This window comes from Cygnus olor, chromosome 13 (genome assembly GCF_009769625.2).
Source record: "Cygnus olor isolate bCygOlo1 chromosome 13, bCygOlo1.pri.v2, whole genome shotgun sequence".
Lineage (NCBI taxonomy): Eukaryota > Metazoa > Chordata > Aves > Anseriformes > Anatidae > Cygnus > Cygnus olor.
The window spans coordinates 5,799,461-5,816,438 of NC_049181.1; the positions used below are offsets into that span (position 1 = coordinate 5,799,461).

The 16,978-nt window shown below is 35.3% G+C and overlaps 1 protein-coding gene across 10 annotated transcripts in view; it reads left to right on the top strand.

Annotated features, from left to right (window-relative positions):
• DIAPH2 (diaphanous related formin 2) overlaps positions 1-16,978 on the top strand; it is a 191,553-nt gene that overhangs the window by 22,492 nt on the left and 152,083 nt on the right. For 7 of the 10 annotated variants that reach the window (XM_040572804.1, XM_040572801.1, XM_040572802.1 and 4 more), the window contains 9 exons: positions 2,550-2,570; positions 8,331-8,470; positions 9,177-9,251; positions 9,337-9,406; positions 10,164-10,300; positions 11,377-11,485; positions 14,226-14,336; positions 15,690-15,808; positions 16,201-16,317. In XM_040572804.1, the coding sequence (XP_040428738.1) occupies positions 2,550-2,570; positions 8,331-8,470; positions 9,177-9,251; positions 9,337-9,406; positions 10,164-10,300; positions 11,377-11,485; positions 14,226-14,336; positions 15,690-15,808; positions 16,201-16,317 (899 nt within the window). The remainder of the gene's footprint in view (positions 1-2,549; positions 2,571-8,330; positions 8,471-9,176; positions 9,252-9,336; positions 9,407-10,163; positions 10,301-11,376; positions 11,486-14,225; positions 14,337-15,689; positions 15,809-16,200; positions 16,318-16,978) is intronic. The other 3 variants (XM_040572808.1, XM_040572803.1, XM_040572806.1) reach the window with 1 other exon arrangement.

Below are 16,978 nucleotides of genomic sequence, written 5' to 3' on the forward strand. Positions count from 1 at the left end.
TTCAAGCTTATGCGGTAAATATGAAATTTTCAGTTAATATGCTTTGCCTAGACTGTCTTGAGAATTATGGATTGTGTTCTAATGTTTTGTTTTTACTAGATAATCTTAATTTTTTTTATAAGCAAAAATATTTTTATTGAAGCAGTAGAAATTTTCACAATGCAACTACTTGCATTTCTTTCCCAAAACTAATTAGGAGATATGGTTCTCTACCATGCATATAAAGGTATTGAAATGTAGACTCCTTGAGTACCATAATACAGTAGTAAAGTAAGAAAAGCATGGCATGTCTTAACTGTTGAAAAATTTTAACAGACTGCATTACTGCTCACCATATGAGCTGCAGCAACTGGGAGTACATTTGCCACTAACAATTGGAAAAAAAATAAATCCCAAAATGCATGAATATATGCTTTTAATTTAAATCAGCTCCAGTATGGATGTTCTATAGATAAGCAGAATATTTTTTTCTAACAGAAAAAGGGCTTGTATCTAACTTTGTGTGCTCCTTGCAATTGAATCACACCATCTGAATGAAATATTTAAGGTTGTTCAGAGACATGAATGACCTGTCTGTAGTTTCTTAGCCTGAAAATAGCTAGCATCTTAATTGACTTAAAAATGTATGAAGTAGAACTCAATTGTAAAATATTGATTGGGATCTTGTAATAAAGCAAAACTACATTTTCACTGTTAATTGCATCTTCTGTTTGGCTAAACTACTATTTGACTTAGTTGAAATCAAGCTCTAACCAATTTTTACCACATCTTGACTTGGCAAGCTTTGTTTTCCTCAGGCCGTCTTCAGCTTTGTCTTCCATGGAAATGCTGACTGCATAAAAAATGATGTTACTTAAAATTTTTCCCTTTCTTTGGTCACAGATAACTGTTCATCTCTCTTCTTTTCTGTACTGAAGATACTTTGGCCTTTTCTTCTGCTTAGAGCTCATCGCTCATGAAGCACACTGGACAATTGATGCGACTTTTTTTCCAGTTCTATCTCATGATCATTTTAGTTAAAGCCTTTGAGATCTCTCCATTCATCTGAAGTATCACTCTCATTTGCTCATGTTGTCTTAACCAACTTAAAAATTGGTGCTTCATATTCTTTGCCTTGTGTGCCATCTGCAGCTTGTTGGCCATGCTTTTCTGAAACACTGTGCTGTCCTCAGAGTTCTGAGTGAGAAGAAATCCTTGATTTTTAAAGGATGAAAAAAACCTTTCCTTTTCCTTGGGGGACAGAGGAAGGATGGAAGCGAATAAGCTGGATCCTTTGATGTGAAGTAATTATCTGGGCTTCTGATTTCTTCTCTCATTTGTAGAGAAGCATTGTTGACCGTGGAAATTGTACTTGGGAAATGGTGAAGGCTCAGAATTCTTTTTCAGAACTGATCTTGGTGACATCTTATGTCATATCGAATGACTTGAACATTGGTGCGAGAAGGTTGTAAATTAGGAAGAAAGATTGCCTGTCTGGTGATGACAGTTGCATCTTGTGCTTCTGGAGGAAGCTTCGTCAGTAAGAGGAGAAAAGAGGTGATTGTGAAAGACTTGAGAGGACTGTCTTCTGAAAGAGTTCCTAAAAGAGTAACGGAAAAGATAAAAGTAGAAAATGAAACAGGCAGATGTTGAACAGATACCGTCAAATTCAGATATTGGAAGAAAATCATACCATCTCAGGCTATCAATTGGATAAACGTGGATATTCAGTTAAAAGGGCTGCTTTCAGATTGTAGCAAATAGCTGACAAGAAAAGGCCTATAATGTTTAGGCAGAAGTCCATAGTACTATTTCTTACAGGATCATGGTCATTTACACAAACTGGTAGAACAGGGCAGAGGTGTGTTGCCTTTCTGCCAAGTGTTGATCCTGTGTGAAGTCAACTTCCTGTTCATGAATATGCAGACCTGCTGTTCCATGGTGAAAAAGAGAAAATGTCAGTCTGTAAATCACTGGTTAATTACCCATGTAAAAGCATCCATACTGAACAGTTAAAAAAAAAAAAAAACGGCATGAGGTTTTCTGAAGTATGAGTTAGATTTATAATGCTAGGCCATATTTTGATTATGAAAATCTAATTAAATTCAATGATGACATCATCTAAATAGATAAAAAGTACTGTGGTAAATGAATCTTTGTAAAAACAAGAAAATCAGTATGACATTTTTTTTCTGTAGTTTTCTCAGTGTCATATATACAGTGTCTGACCTGGTAATTTTAACAATATGGCATATCTCTTAATCTCTCCAGAGGTAGATGTCAGGCTAGATATTTAGCTGTTTGTAAATGTGTGAAATACTGATGATTCAGCAGTGGAACATAAAAATTTCGAATTCTTTCTCTTACAGTAGAACTTCTGTTTTCCTGTTGAGAAAATGTAACTCTTAAACATTTTGATCAAATAATAAGAGTGTAACTATTACTAATGATTAAAGTGAAAAAAATTGTGTGATGCTACATCCTACTAAGTACTTTGCTGTGTTTATTTATGTATTATTATTATTATCTTTTTCACACAATAACCTCTCTTGGCTGGCCACTGCATGCAGATAGTCGGAAGTAAAGTTCCGGTGAGTATGAACATGATAGTTTTGTTTTCTTATTATAAATACATTTTGGTTTCTAGAGAGTAGGTTAGAATAATTTAGACATTCATCATGGATTTAAAAGTTCCATGGGCATAAGTGCATCCTTACTTCATCAGAATAATTATTTATGACCACAGTCGGACTTAACTTACCACTATAAAATTATTTATTGCTCCAAGGGATCCATTTTAAGTTTTTAGGGATCTATTTCAAGAGACTTGCAACTCTGAGAATTCATCTGCTCATCATGAGCAACCAATACAGTTTAGGCTTGTCGTGCTTTTGTATTGAAGGCAATCAACTGAAACTTGAAATTAGTCTTTGACTTCTTTCATTCTGTTTAGTTGTGGATTTTTGTAATGTTTTAGTTGTTAACATTTATAGTTCCCTGTGAAAATGTCAGCTCCTGGATATCAGTGTAAATAGGATTAACACAGGATTCAGAAGGTCAATTAAGCAGTATAGGCAGCATAGCTATTGCCTTAGTAGGTGCTTGGTTGCGTTTTATATTGTCATGGTTGAATTTATTAGTATTTAACTTCTTAAAACAAGTATTTGATACTTCTTTTATCAGGACTAAATCCAGGAAAAAGGATCAAAATGACTTTCTGGGAATAATTACATTTACAATTTAAATAATGCCTGAAAGTAAAGATGTTCTCTTTAGTTATGGGTGGCCTTTAATTGTAGCCAAGCAGGCTTTTTATTTATTTATTATATTTTTTATTGCGAGGTTTCCTACTTAGGTCATATTCAATGTTTCTATTTTGTAGTTAAAACGAAAAAACAAAAACAACACCATAAAAATCATCACCTCAAAGGTTCTTTTATTAATGTGCATTCAAACCAGTTTCAAATAATTCCTGCTCCCATGTCATTTCCGTGTAATATGAATTGCTCTGACCAGCTGCTTTGTGAAGAGATTATTTTATAAAGGAAATTGGGATATGCGGAATAGAATATGCCAGAATGTCATTTTCTGCATGCCTTTTCTTTTTCTCCATCAGACTGTGAATTAATAGTTATGCATTAAAAGCATGTTTTTGCACAAGTAACTAGGAAAATAAGAAATGCTCCTCTTAAAGCATGGCTTATGCATGCATATAATGGCTTAAAGAATGCATGTTGTGCTTATTCTCAGTGTTTGTTTTTTATCGGATTCATCCGTTGGAAATTGAGTGCATCTGACAGCACTGGTGTTGTACTCTGAGAAGAATGATAAATAAACAGAAAATAAACACACAACAAAATAAATCCACCTGCTGCTCCCCAAGTTCCAGACCAGCATGCCTCCAGGCAGACTGAGCCTTCTGGATGACTGACAACTATCTTGTTCACTTTGTTTACAAAAAGGTTGAAACTTGTATATATTGTATGTAGTTACTTTTCTGAGAAGCTACAGATTTTATGGTTAGAAAGGAGGAGAACTTTGGACTGCTGATGCTGTTGATGCTGGTACTGTTGGGTTCTAGTACAGTTGTAGAGAAGAGGTTTGCTTGTTCCTGGAGAACCTGGAGCTTTGATTCATTTGAGTTTTATTTGGGACATCAAACATTGGTGCCTGCTTGTCATTTGAGCTGCCCATTTAGCAACCTTTCTTGTCTTTTAAAGGCAGAGAGAACTGCATTGAAATGGCACAGCTATGCTTAACTGTAAGACGCTAACATAGGTATCTGAGGTAGAACTAGGTTCTGTTTTTGTTGGGTTGAGTTAGCATGTCTGGCTAGTGTCTAAGGGGTGAAGTGGATAGGTGTTATATAGAGTTTCATCTTCTAGTACAGGAGATGATACAACATTTTTACTCATAGCTTGAACAAGGGCACTGCTTTTCCGAGTAAAATGTGCTGCAAGTATGTAGGATTTAAAAGGTCTCTGAGCACCCCCTCCAATGTCTTACCTGCCTTTGTTGTTACGCTCTAATTAAAATATAGTTGTTCATTTGCTTGACATAGCAATAGAACTGCATTAGTAGACGGTATGCAAAAACTCTTCAGTTCAGTCATTTGGTGTGAGGTGATGGGGATGGAATATAAGCTACTACTTTGACTTCATTAATAAGTATTCTGGTACCAGCTGTTTCTGTAACAGGTATAGTGAATTGGATAGAAGTGACCACTTACGATATTGTGAGATTTCTAGTCAATGTACTGGTTACCAGCATTCCTTGTGAAGTAAAAAATGCCCGTCTAATGGAAGCAACATAGGTAAAACTTCTTCAGCTGATGAACTCAGCTTTAGCCTCGGACCAATGAGGTTTTATCTGTCTGGTGCCTCAAAGAGGAGCAGCTTGTACAGATTTTTCTGGTCTCATATTTTAACTGTTGCAGCCCATCTGTTTGGTGTAGGGGTGCTTCATAGTTCTTTAGCACAGAGTAGAGAGAATACCGGCATATTCCTCATGAAGGTTAAAATGCTTTTTTGTGTTCCTGTTTTGTTAGATATTGGCTTCTAACCTTGTTTACAGGCCTCCTCTGGTGATAAAACCTTAGTAGTGTATGAAGGTGGGCACTTTGGAAGACCCTTTTGACATTTACTAAATTACCGGGGGAAGAATTTATTGTCTAGCACCTGTAGCCAATGTAGAATAAGAAACTGAAAATAAAAATATTCTAAATATTTAATTATTGTCTGTTTTTCTAAGGAATAATTAAACATGTAGAGAGAAAGCCATACTTCAGTTGATTTTTTTGTTATGTTCTGTGCTGTAAGGTATCTGTCTTGTTACTGAGTCCCTTAAACCTTGAAATGTGTATAGCACACAGCTGATTTCATTAGATTTACCCTTCTTCTTGAGAAGGCAAGCTGGGTTTTCTTTCATACAATTGTTTTTGGTGAGAATTCCCAGAGTTTCATTAAGCTTATTTTTTTCCTTAAACTTAACTTCTGACTTCCTCGGAGAAGGATTTTAAATGTGTGGTCCAAGCTTTCGTTTGAGTGATCATAAATGAATAATTATATACCTTAGTTGTAATACTGAGGTGACTGGTTGTAAAGTTACTTCTAAGATCTTTGATCTTATGCTCGATTTAATCTCTGAAAGTTCTAGTGTGGGACCTAGCCATCGACATCCCTTTGTACTTCACTTTTGCCTTCAGTCTTACCAGAAGCTCTCACGTAAAGCCTATACTTAACTGTGACCTTGTATTCCATTTTTTTTTCTAGGCTGTGCTTTCAGAATAACTGAAATATATATATTAAAATATGAACCATATAAAGGCATAGCAGTACTTAAATATAGCATTCGAATAAAACTGTCTTAATACAGAAACAAAAGAAATAGCACCTGGTTGTAGCACTTGAGTTTAGCGTGGCTAGAGGAAAGAAGAGTGGAATGAGACTGACAAATTGCTTGCAGAAAACAACGAAGTAATCCTGTTGAGAAGCTGAGAATTCTCTAGTATGATTTAGAGTACTTGGATAAAAGGCTTTGAGAATGGATTTTTTGAGCCACTTTTAGTGATAATCTGTTTTTGAAGGGTTGGGGGGAAGGAAGCTGAAATGGTTTCTTACTGTCATGCAGTTAAAGGTGCTTAGTCGTGCCAACAATGGAGAAGTACACCTGTTCCATAAAACATGATAAGAAGGCTTAGGATATCATGCTTCCAATTCCTGCAACTTTTCACCTGTTGATAAATTTTACCTGTTTTTGAAGGAATCTTGAGTTTTACGGAAGTAAGGAAATAGAACAGAGGATCCTCACTAATGTCCTAAGTGCCTATGAAAGAGAGACAGCAAGAGCACACCAAGTTTACGTATAAAAGAAAACATTACAAAAAAGTCTTAAATGCCTCATCTGTGTAGGTACTTCTTTGGAGTTTGCAGCAAGCTACAGTGGAAGGGCTAGACACAGGAAATCATCTTTTGAAAACCAAATATGTCTTGCATTTTGGAGTGCTTTTTTAGGGTTTAACTTAATATGTAAAGACATATGATTGAAGCTTCCATTATCTCTTTATATATTTTTGTGGCTTACAGCAGTGCTTCTGTATTTTTTTACACTCTTAGGGAACATCTGAGATGACAAAAACTGCATCTAGTACAATGCAGATAGTGATAGTAACAAATATAATCTTTTCCAGGTTTCCATCCAAAGCAATGAACTGCATGAAATTGTTCCTGTTTTCCACTTCTTTACATTACGGACTTTGAGAATAATGATTTTGCAGTACTATTATGATTTTTTAATAGGTAGTGCTAATATGCTTCCTTGATTTAAAGCCAAGTGTATGTTTTGCATAACAGCATTTCTTTGTTTAGAAAGTTGATATTGACAGACTACAGTTCCTTTATATGCTATTTCTCATCTTCATCGCTCTCCTAGTCCTTTTCTGTGTAACTGGCATGCATTGTCTAGCTAAAGGCACTATTCATGTCCACATCTCAAAAGCTGACACAGGCGTGAGAGCACTCTTGTCTTAATACATTCACAGTCCCTGTCAGTTTGTTGTTTTGTTGATGTTGTATATATTTGAATATATACTGTGAACATTTTAATAGTTGTTATATGAATTAACATTGGGATATATGTAGGTCAAAATCATTAACTTTAATGTAGAAAAGGCATTATTTTGTCAACAACCATATTTAGTGTCATTGTTGGAAAATGAATGTTACGAATTTAAATAAAGCAAAACAAACTTCATGAAACGTGTAGCTTTCTGAAGGAGGCACAAGTGGAAGGTTACAGCATTTGAACTTCCTGATACAAGTAAAACCAAATACATGCAAATCCTCTTTTGGGTCAGACATTTTTAATATTGCCTTTACACTCATGACACAACTTTATCAGGTTCTCTTCAACTGTAGAGAGGTAAGGAGCTTTAACAACTGCCTATTAGTGATAAGAACACTTTGAGGATAAGCCTACTTTTCTACAACTGATCAGAGTGCTGCAAAGGGTTATTTGCACCTTTTGGTAAAATGTTTTGAGCACTGTTCATGGTTTTGAATGCTACAGCTCTGAAAACTGAATAACATATACTGAAATACTGACATACTGAAAGGTATACTGAAATACCTTTGTACATGGTTATTCTTCTATAATAGCACTACAGCAGGGAGATGAGCTCTTTGTCAAATCTTCTACATCATTCTTCTGTTTTGTAATGAATAAGATCCTCTAGGGATCTCTGTTAGTGACCAAGCAGGGAGTTCTGCTACAACAAGAAATCATTAAGTCATATATTTGCATGGTTTTAAAAACACCAATTTAACAGTTAGTGGATACCAGCTCCTTTTCAAAGTCATCTTCAGTGGCTTAATTTCCTATTCTTTCTGGAGAAGAGAGAATTTGAGTGTCAGGATATGGTAAAGCAGCTATAAAAACAAATATTGAAGACAGGTAAAGAGAGAATGATAAGAGAAGCTTAACAACAACTGTGGGGGTTTAGAGTGCATTTGTGGTGGTTTCTAATACAGTATGGTGAAGCAAATGCTAAATAAGATTGTCTTAAGCAGTCGAATATGTTAATACAATTGAACTATAAGAGTACATTTTTATATCCAACATGTGGTACATGGACTTTCTCCAAGGAAGTGAAAAAGATTCCAGAAATATGTTTACCTTTGTGATACAAAATCTAACCTGTTAAACATTTTTCAAAAATCAGGCAGGTGTCTTTAATAGTTGTACAGGGAAAACAGCGATATTAAAATTCATGTGGAAATACTGACATGCTTATGTGTTACCATCTACTTAAATGCTACAATGACCATTAAGCAGCAGTCTCTCTTCTGTGATAGGGTGGACTGAAAAACAGCAAGCATGAATGCACACTGTCCTCACAAGAATATATTCATGAATTGCGATCTGGAATTGCAGAAGAAAAGCTTCTTAATTGTCTAGAGTCTTTGAGAGTGTCTCTAACCAGCAATCCAGTTAGGTAAGTAACTTCTGCTCTGTTTTTCATCATGCTGTTTTTCTTTATCAGTATAAAGTAGTGTTGGGTTTTTATTTTTGTTTTTGCCAGAGCCTTTTCATTAATGCTTTAAAAGGGTTTGGTTTTGAAAGTTCTGAGATCCCTTCTTTTAAAGGTGGGAATTCATTTTACATCAGTAGCCAATAACACGTTGATGTCAAATAGGATGATTGAATATCAAAATCTTATCTGCACCCTGCAATTTGAGGATGAAATTTGTATTGATTGTAATGATTTATTCTGTTCCTACTCTGGATGCGAATGGTACAACAGTTTGGTTTTTTTTTGCAGGTCTAGGGGGGTACACAGAGGTGTAGGCAGATATAACTTTGAGGATTAAGAGAATTTGTGTGAATGTGGGATTCTTTCCCATTAGTCACTTCCTGTGAAACACCCAGCCGCATGCTTATTGGCAGCAAAACGTAGTTCTCAGCACAATGTAGAAGGATAAATGAGTTGCCTGCAATTGTCTGTAATATTTTCTTGAGTTTTCTGATGGTTCTTAATAAAGTCTAATTTCTGGAAGTAAGCATTGGTCTTGTCGATCAGAACTTCTTAGAAAGTGAGTCTTACAGTAGTGTGCCTGAAGAGAGCAGTACTGGAGGCATAGCTTTGTAAGCTTAAGGTTTGATTAAGAAATAATTAGAAGCATTTTCCCTCCCTTTTCCAGCTGGGTTAACAATTTTGGGCACGAAGGTCTTGGACTTATGTTGGATGCGTTGGAAAGGCTTCTGGACAAGAAACAGTAAGGACTCGGATCACTTGAAGTGGGGAGGGATGGGGTAGCACATGAAGATCGTACTTACGTTGTTTTCCTTCTCCCTTTCAAGGCAAGAAAATATTGATAAGAAGAATCAACATAAACTTATCCAGTGCCTCAAAGCATTTATGAACAATAAAGTAAGAAATATTTTAAATGCAGATAACTTCTGGTATAGTAGTTTTTTGATTTCAAGATGAATGTAGCATGTTGAATCTTAGAAAAGCAAGGAAATTTCATATATCTTTTGTTAGCAGACTCTTAAAAATACAGGTCTCAAGTTAATATAACTTTTTGCCAACTAACTTGTACTTGATGAAAATTGAAGAAAAAAAATTTAGACAAATGCCAATCTAAGTTTTTTTTGACCTACCCTATTTCAGCTCCATTACAAGTATACAATAAAAACAAGCTTAGTTTTTGACTTCTATGGTTTAGTGTGTGTGTGTGTTTTGACACACTATTTCAGCTCTTTTACAGGTATACAATAAAAACAAGGTTGTTTTTTCACTTCTATGATTTAGTGTGTGTGCATGTGTGTTTTGACTTGCCCAGGGGCTGTTATGGGGTAGGGTAGGACAGGTGGAAATAAAAGAACTAACTCTTCATACTGTTGAGGTAGTTCAGATAAAAAATACGAACTGGTACCTAATTTTACAAGGTTGGCTATCTTTTTCAGGAACTGATTTTTGTTTTCCTAGGAAAAAAAATTAAATGTAAGACTGGGAGTCTGACTTCCATCTCCAAGCAGTAATAGCCAGGTTTTAGTAGAATGTTACCAAGATTCATATAGAGTGTGTGCATGTGTCTGAGGATACCTAAGGTTCTGAAATCCGATGATTATGAGAATTTGAGGCCAATATTTTATTTTCACTGTAAGCTTTCTGTTTTGTTAAGTACGGATTGCAAAGGATTCTAGGAGATGAAAGAAGTCTCTTACTGTTATCAAGAGCAATTGATCCAAGGCAACCACACATGATGACAGAAACAGTGAAAATACTTTCTGCTCTTTGCATCGTTGGAGAGGAGAATATGTAAGTAAGACATTAAAACAAAATTCTTTTTTTCTGAATGCTCTTGCGTTCTCAGCTAGGACACAGGTGAGAACTTGTATATGTAATTGTAATCTGTTATGTCATTACTTTTTTAATGCTACTTGTATTTTAAATGAGAGGAGACTTTCACCTGTTCTGATGCATTAATCTGGTATTAAATCAGAGAAAAGCAAAATAAGAAATTTATGAAACATGACCTGAAAAACGTCTGAAAAAGATATAATGACGTACTGTAGAGAAGAGATGACTTTAGCCATGAACGTTCATAAATATCTGCTGAAAAAAAACAAAGCATAAGTTATTTCGTATATCCCTGAGAAGATTGTTAAGGAATAGCAAACTTCTAATTGCTACAAGGAAAGCTGTCAGATTTAGAGTGTTTAAAATTGTTATCGTGGGGCACAACTGGTCCCATTACTGGGAGGAATTCAACTGGGACATCAGCATCTGAGGAGGTGAGATGAACTGATGATTTTTGAAATTGACTAGTTTGGCATCACATGTTAAGATACGTCCACTGTCTTTGTAAAATAAAGATAATCATTTGGCATATGTTTGCTTTGAATTATTGAATCTCTCAGTTTACTGAACATTAAAAATGGTGAACTTTGTCTTCAGAATGTTTTTGCCTATTCACTACATAAGGGCTCTGAAAAGACAGGTTATTTGGGAATTCTAGCATGAAAGATTTCTGGTAGTACTTTGCACAGTTTGCAAAGGTAGTGATTTTTTTTGCCATGTCTTCTTTCTTAGCTGAATGTCACAGCTGTTTAGAGATCTAGTCACCTTTTATAGTTCAACATGAATCTTGTAGATATTTTAACACTTAGTTCTTGATTTTTTTTCAACTTTACATAGGTAAGTCGTTAATCATGTATGTATTTTAATGCTTGATTCTTGGCTTGTTTTCAACTGTATGTAGATGAATGTAGATAAATGCTTTCAGATTATCTACAACTGCACTAAAATCTTGCGTTGCATAAATAAAGGCTACACATCTTTAAAATGACAGTGTTGGCAGTTGTATATGTTTTGACAGTTCATCTTTCTCTTAGGCTGGATAAGCTTTTAGGAGCTATAACAACTGCTGCTGAGAGGAACAACAGGGAACGCTTTTCTCAGATTGTTGAAGGACTGGAGAATCATGAATTCTTACAACTGCAGGTGGGTTTACTTTTTTTATATGCTTACCAATAGTTAAGAAATCTGAAATACTAAAAGACTGTGTACTATTTAACAATCTTTAAATTATTTACCACTGAAAACTACTTACTACTGTTACTCCAGGGTTTACTAAAAGAGGAAAAATAGAAAAGACCTGCTGATACTAGATTTTGTCAAGTATGTGAAACATAAAAATTTCTCATCCAAAAAACAGAATGACAAAGAATGAAAATAAAAGAATCAGTGATACTCGTTTTCTTTGATGCCAGATCTAGTGCTCAAGTAATAAGTCTGTGAAAGAATCATAGAATTGTTAAGGCTGGAAAAGACCTCCAAGATCATCTAGTCCAACCATCCTCCTACCACCAATATTACCCACTAAACCATGTCCCTAAGTACCATGTCCAACCTTTCCTTAAACACCCCCAGGGACAGTGACTCCACCACCTCCACTGGGCAACCCATTCCAATGGCTAACTATTCTTTCTGAGAAGAAATGTCTCCTCATTTCCAATCAGAACCTCTCATGGCGCAACTTGAGACCATTCCCTCTAGTCCTATCACTAGTTATCTGTGAAAAGAGGCTGACCCCCAGTTCCCCACATCTTCCTTTCAGGTAGTTGTAGAGAGAATAAGGTCTCCCCTGAACCTCCTCTACTCCAGATTAAACACCCCCAGTTCCCTTAGCCGTTCCTCATACGGCTTGTAGTGAGGGGCCCAAAACTGAACATAGCACTCGAGGTGCAGCCTCACTAGAGCCAAGTACAGGGGGACGATCATCTCCCTGGTCCTGCTGGCTACACTATTCCTGATACAAGCTAGGATGCTGTTGGCCTTCTTGGCCACCCGGGCACACTGCTGACTCATGTTCAGGTGAGTGTCGACCAATACCCCCAGATGTTTTTCTTCTGCACAACTTTCCAACCACTCTGCCCCAGGCCTGTAGTGCTGCGTGGGGTTGTTGTGGCCAAACTGCAGGACCCAGCACTTAGCTCATGTTGAATCTCATCACATTGGCCTCTGCTCAACCTGTCCAGGTCCCTCTGCAGGGCCTTCCTACCCTCTAGCAGGTTGACATTTCCCCCCAACTTGGTGTTGTCTGCAGGCTGAGGGTGCACTCAATTCCCTTATCCGTGCATCCCTTAACTGCATGGAAGGGATCCCTTTATCCATTATTAGATCATATATGTCAGCTACAGGAGTCTCAATTTACCATCAGAAACTTGTGTTTTGGAGCTGATTAGGTGTTCAGCAAGTTTCTATAGATGACATCTGCTTTGAAGCAGTGGTGTATGAACTTGGGTAAAACGTGTTTCTTAGAAGCAATTTGGTCATAGTACCCACAAAATGGAGTTTGTATTCTGTTTTGAAATTTGTCGATTTTGAAAATATCTACCCAGAAAATCTTTTTGGAAAAGAGCAATAGTAAAGGTTAGATTACTCAAAAGTATGGAATTTAAAACTCTTCAGCAGAAATAGCATAAAAATTCGTCTAGTTTGTGATAGGGAGAAATGCACATGCAACTCAATTGTACTGGAATCACTTAAAACTATTTCTGTTGTTTAAAGGTACAGTCTTGGAGAAGTAAGTTATGAAATATACTAACTATTTTTTTCCCCCAGGGTTTTTAATCATGTCATCATAAATAAGCAAATTACTTCATAATACTAATAATTTAGAATAACTATGAAATGTAGGTGGAAATGCTTGACAAATGCTAGCTACCATGAACATGGGTGGGTGTTCCTGAAAGCCTAAGATGAAATGGAGATTGACATTTATCTTTCTACTACTAATAAACATGTTAACTTTTTGAAAGCATTTTTAACTGAAATGGTTGGTAGCCTTTGTTTTGATACTATGTAATCAGATTGCATCTTAAGCATGCTTGTTAAATTAATAGTAATGTTATCACAAAAGAAATTCATTTTGATACCTCCAACCTTGACCTTGTTGATTTAAAAACAAAACAAAAAACACCACCCAAAACAAAACACCCTCCGAACAAAAAAACACCCCCAAACTACATTTATACTTCAATAAATATACAATCGTAAGACTCATTAACTTGTTTCTGGCAAAACCGTTCTTCACTTTAATGTATGGCACAAGTCATTAAGCCAACATCTCTTCTGGCAAAAGCAGTCACAGCAGATGGCACCTTTTCTCTCTAGTAATTTCTGATTGGACTTGTACTTTTGGCTTGTTAAGTCGTGTCTTGGTAACATAATAAGAATCATTGAAGCAAATGTGATGATACTACATTATCAGATGATGCAGCTATATAAAGGGAGTGTCTTTGAAAGTGTTTTAATAGAAATTAAGGCTCCATAGGATGTTCCATTAAAACTAAATAGGGAATGTAATTAAAATTAGAAGGGTGTATTTATCTGATTTTTTTTCTCTGAAGCAATTGTTCGCTTATTTATGTCTACCCTAATGCTACTTCGATTTGCAGTTAACAGTTCTTTCTAAACATGGTATTTCCCTGGAGTCCTGTTTTCATCTTATAATGTGTGTCAGCACTTTGGCATTATGATATTGTGTACCTGTTTTAAAATTAATTCAAGTGCACAGCTGTTCAATTGAAGCATTAGCCCATAGTCTGAAACTTCAGGCATTTTGCAAAAATGAGGTGCAGGAGTAGGAAAGACACCTGCTGATGCAAAATATTTAGTGTGTGTTTTTTTCACATAATTCACATACTAAAAGTTTTTTTTCCTGTATTTCCAATAACAGGTAGCCTGCATGCAGCTCATCAATGCCCTTGTTACATCTCCAGAAGAACTTGATTTCAGGATACACTTGAGAAATGAGTTTTTACGCTGTGGCCTGAAGAAAATATTGCCTGTACGTAGTTTGTATATTGATTGGAATTGATGATAGTCAACTACCTGAGATTGTTGAAGAATAACTGATCGCTTCATTGACATGTTGTTGTTTATATATTCTGAAGGCATGCAGGAGATGTGAGAAATTATGGCATACCTGCTTATATTTGTCTGAATTCATGCAACTGTATTTTTTGCTTTGAAAAGGTTTCTGATACTTACATGTCCATTTTTTAGGGTACGTAGGTTTTATATCATGTTTGTACTTGAATATGATCTGCTGTCTTTATTTGTTATAGAGCTTCTGAAAGCCTAAAGAGCTCTTTGTGTGTGTGTGTTTTAACACCTACTGAAAATTAGTCTTTACACGATTAATGAATGCTTCTAGAACTTAAGAATTGGGGGGTAAGTGGGGTGTCAGATGAACTGAATTGTAATAAATCATGATAGAAAACATGGTAGAATGGGTTATTTTTCAAGAAACTGAAGTGCAGAGGGATTCTGAAATAAGAAAAATTCAGGAGGATCCATAGTTCTGTCTCATGCTCTGAGTATTCGTAGTATGCTTCTCTGGTTTTCAAACATTAGGATCAGAATACAGAATTAGAATCAGAATACATAAACAACAACAACAAAAGTAGAAACATAGATTTAGCATTTAGTTTGTACGTATCAAGTTATGACAACTCCAGGCAAATTTTCATTTAGAGCATGAAGTACGTTCACACTAACGGCTTTTGAATTAGTTTTTTGTTTTTATGATTTGCCCAGTAGGAAGTTAAACCTGGCTGTCAAGTGTTTTAGGGAAATTATTTGTGTTATTTCAAGGAAACCAATTTTTTTCCTAACTCGAAATACTAATTTTTGTTGTGTGTAGTTTCTCTTCTCTGTTGTTTTACTTGTAAATGTTTCTCAATATACCACAGGTACTTTTCGTGCTGTGTTGTAGATTAACTTTTAAAAGTTTGTAAACATGTCTTTTACACTTGTTTAGGCTTTTTACATTCACTTTCATTAATGTTTTGAAATTTACTTGTGCTTTGACATGAGGTCTGAACTGTCAACCGTGTTCCATTAAGAAAATAAAACTCAATCAGAAAGTTTCATATTTCTATAGCCTATATCCGATATTGGCTTATTGTTCTGCCTTATTAGCTGATATTATGCCTTAATTTTTCCTCAACTGTGCAATAACATTTAAAAAATATCTGAGTTACAACTTTTTCCTCTTTAAAATATGTATTTTCTGCTCCTAAGCTTTATGTCTTAGATTTTGCCATGATGTAATCTTTGTAGGGGTAGGAGTGGTGGTGGTGGAATTCTTGCTTTAGGAAAAAAAGGCAAAATTAAGATGCACTGTCTTGAACAATAGGCCTTGAAAGATAAGGAGAATGAAGAGCTTGATATTCAGTTGAAAGTGTTTGATGAGAACAAAGAAGAAGACTTGCTTGAACTGTCACATCGTCTCAATGATATCAGAGTGGAAATGGAATATCCTTTGTAGAAATGGTGTTATTATATTGTTTAATAACTATTAAATGAAAGGTAGAATGCTTTACATGCAATTGATTTGTGGCAGTTGCATAATTTGCAGGGACTTGCTCAAGCACATCTCATTCCACTTGTTTTTGTTAAAATCTTACTTAGAAAATTAGTATTAATATTTGTGATTTAAATGTGAGTAATTAGGAACTCAATTTGTTGTGAATAGCATTTACTAAACTAAACTCTGTTTTGTGATACATGAAGATATAAAATAACATCCATGAAAGATTATAATTTTGAGGAAAATTAAGTTTTGATAACTAAGAATAAAAAAAAAATTATTTTTTATTTTTATTTATTTATTTTTAATTCCTGTATTTCCTTAACAATGTTTGCACTGATATGAATGAAGTATATCACCTGTTGTATAATATGTTGAAAGATACTTCTTCTGAAAACTACTTGTTGTCAATTCTCCAACACTTCCTTCTCATCAGGAATGATTACTATGTCAGGTAAGAGTCAGCTGTCAGGGTTGATATTTGGAGGTGGCAAGGGGAAGAATAAAAATAAATTGAGTGGCTCGTGATCACTCCTGAGTAGTTTGCTGTGTAGCTGATATGTTACATGATGCTTGTTTTTCTGCTCAGTGTTAATTTTATAAAGATCATATTAAATATAATACTTGTTTAAAAGACTTGAGCCTTACTTCCTCTAGCACCCTCATCCCCTAATCTCTTAATTTATTGAGCACATGACCCTTCAGTTGAGTTTGATAGCTTCTGGGGCTTCAATGAACTTATGTTAGTTGTATAACTAGTAATTCAAAAGTCTTTCACGATGCTCTGCATCTTCTTTCCACTGTAAACTTCTCTTTACTGTATGTGCACCTCGTTGTGTCTTAGCAATGTAAAAGTATTATGTATAGAATTTTTGTTTTAGGAAATGTTTTCTTGTAAGTTAATGATAAAAACAGTTGATGTGCAAAATGAAATTAAGAAGTAAAATATAACTTGAGAAATCTTCAGTTCTTAATTTTTTGGGGAAGTTTGGAATACCGCCAGTTCAGGCTTGAGCATTTCCTACTTCGAAAACTCAATGCTATGTGGAATTGAGGTGTGTAATACCCTGCACTGGTTACAACTAACAATTCTGAGCACAGAATTCTCTAATGTT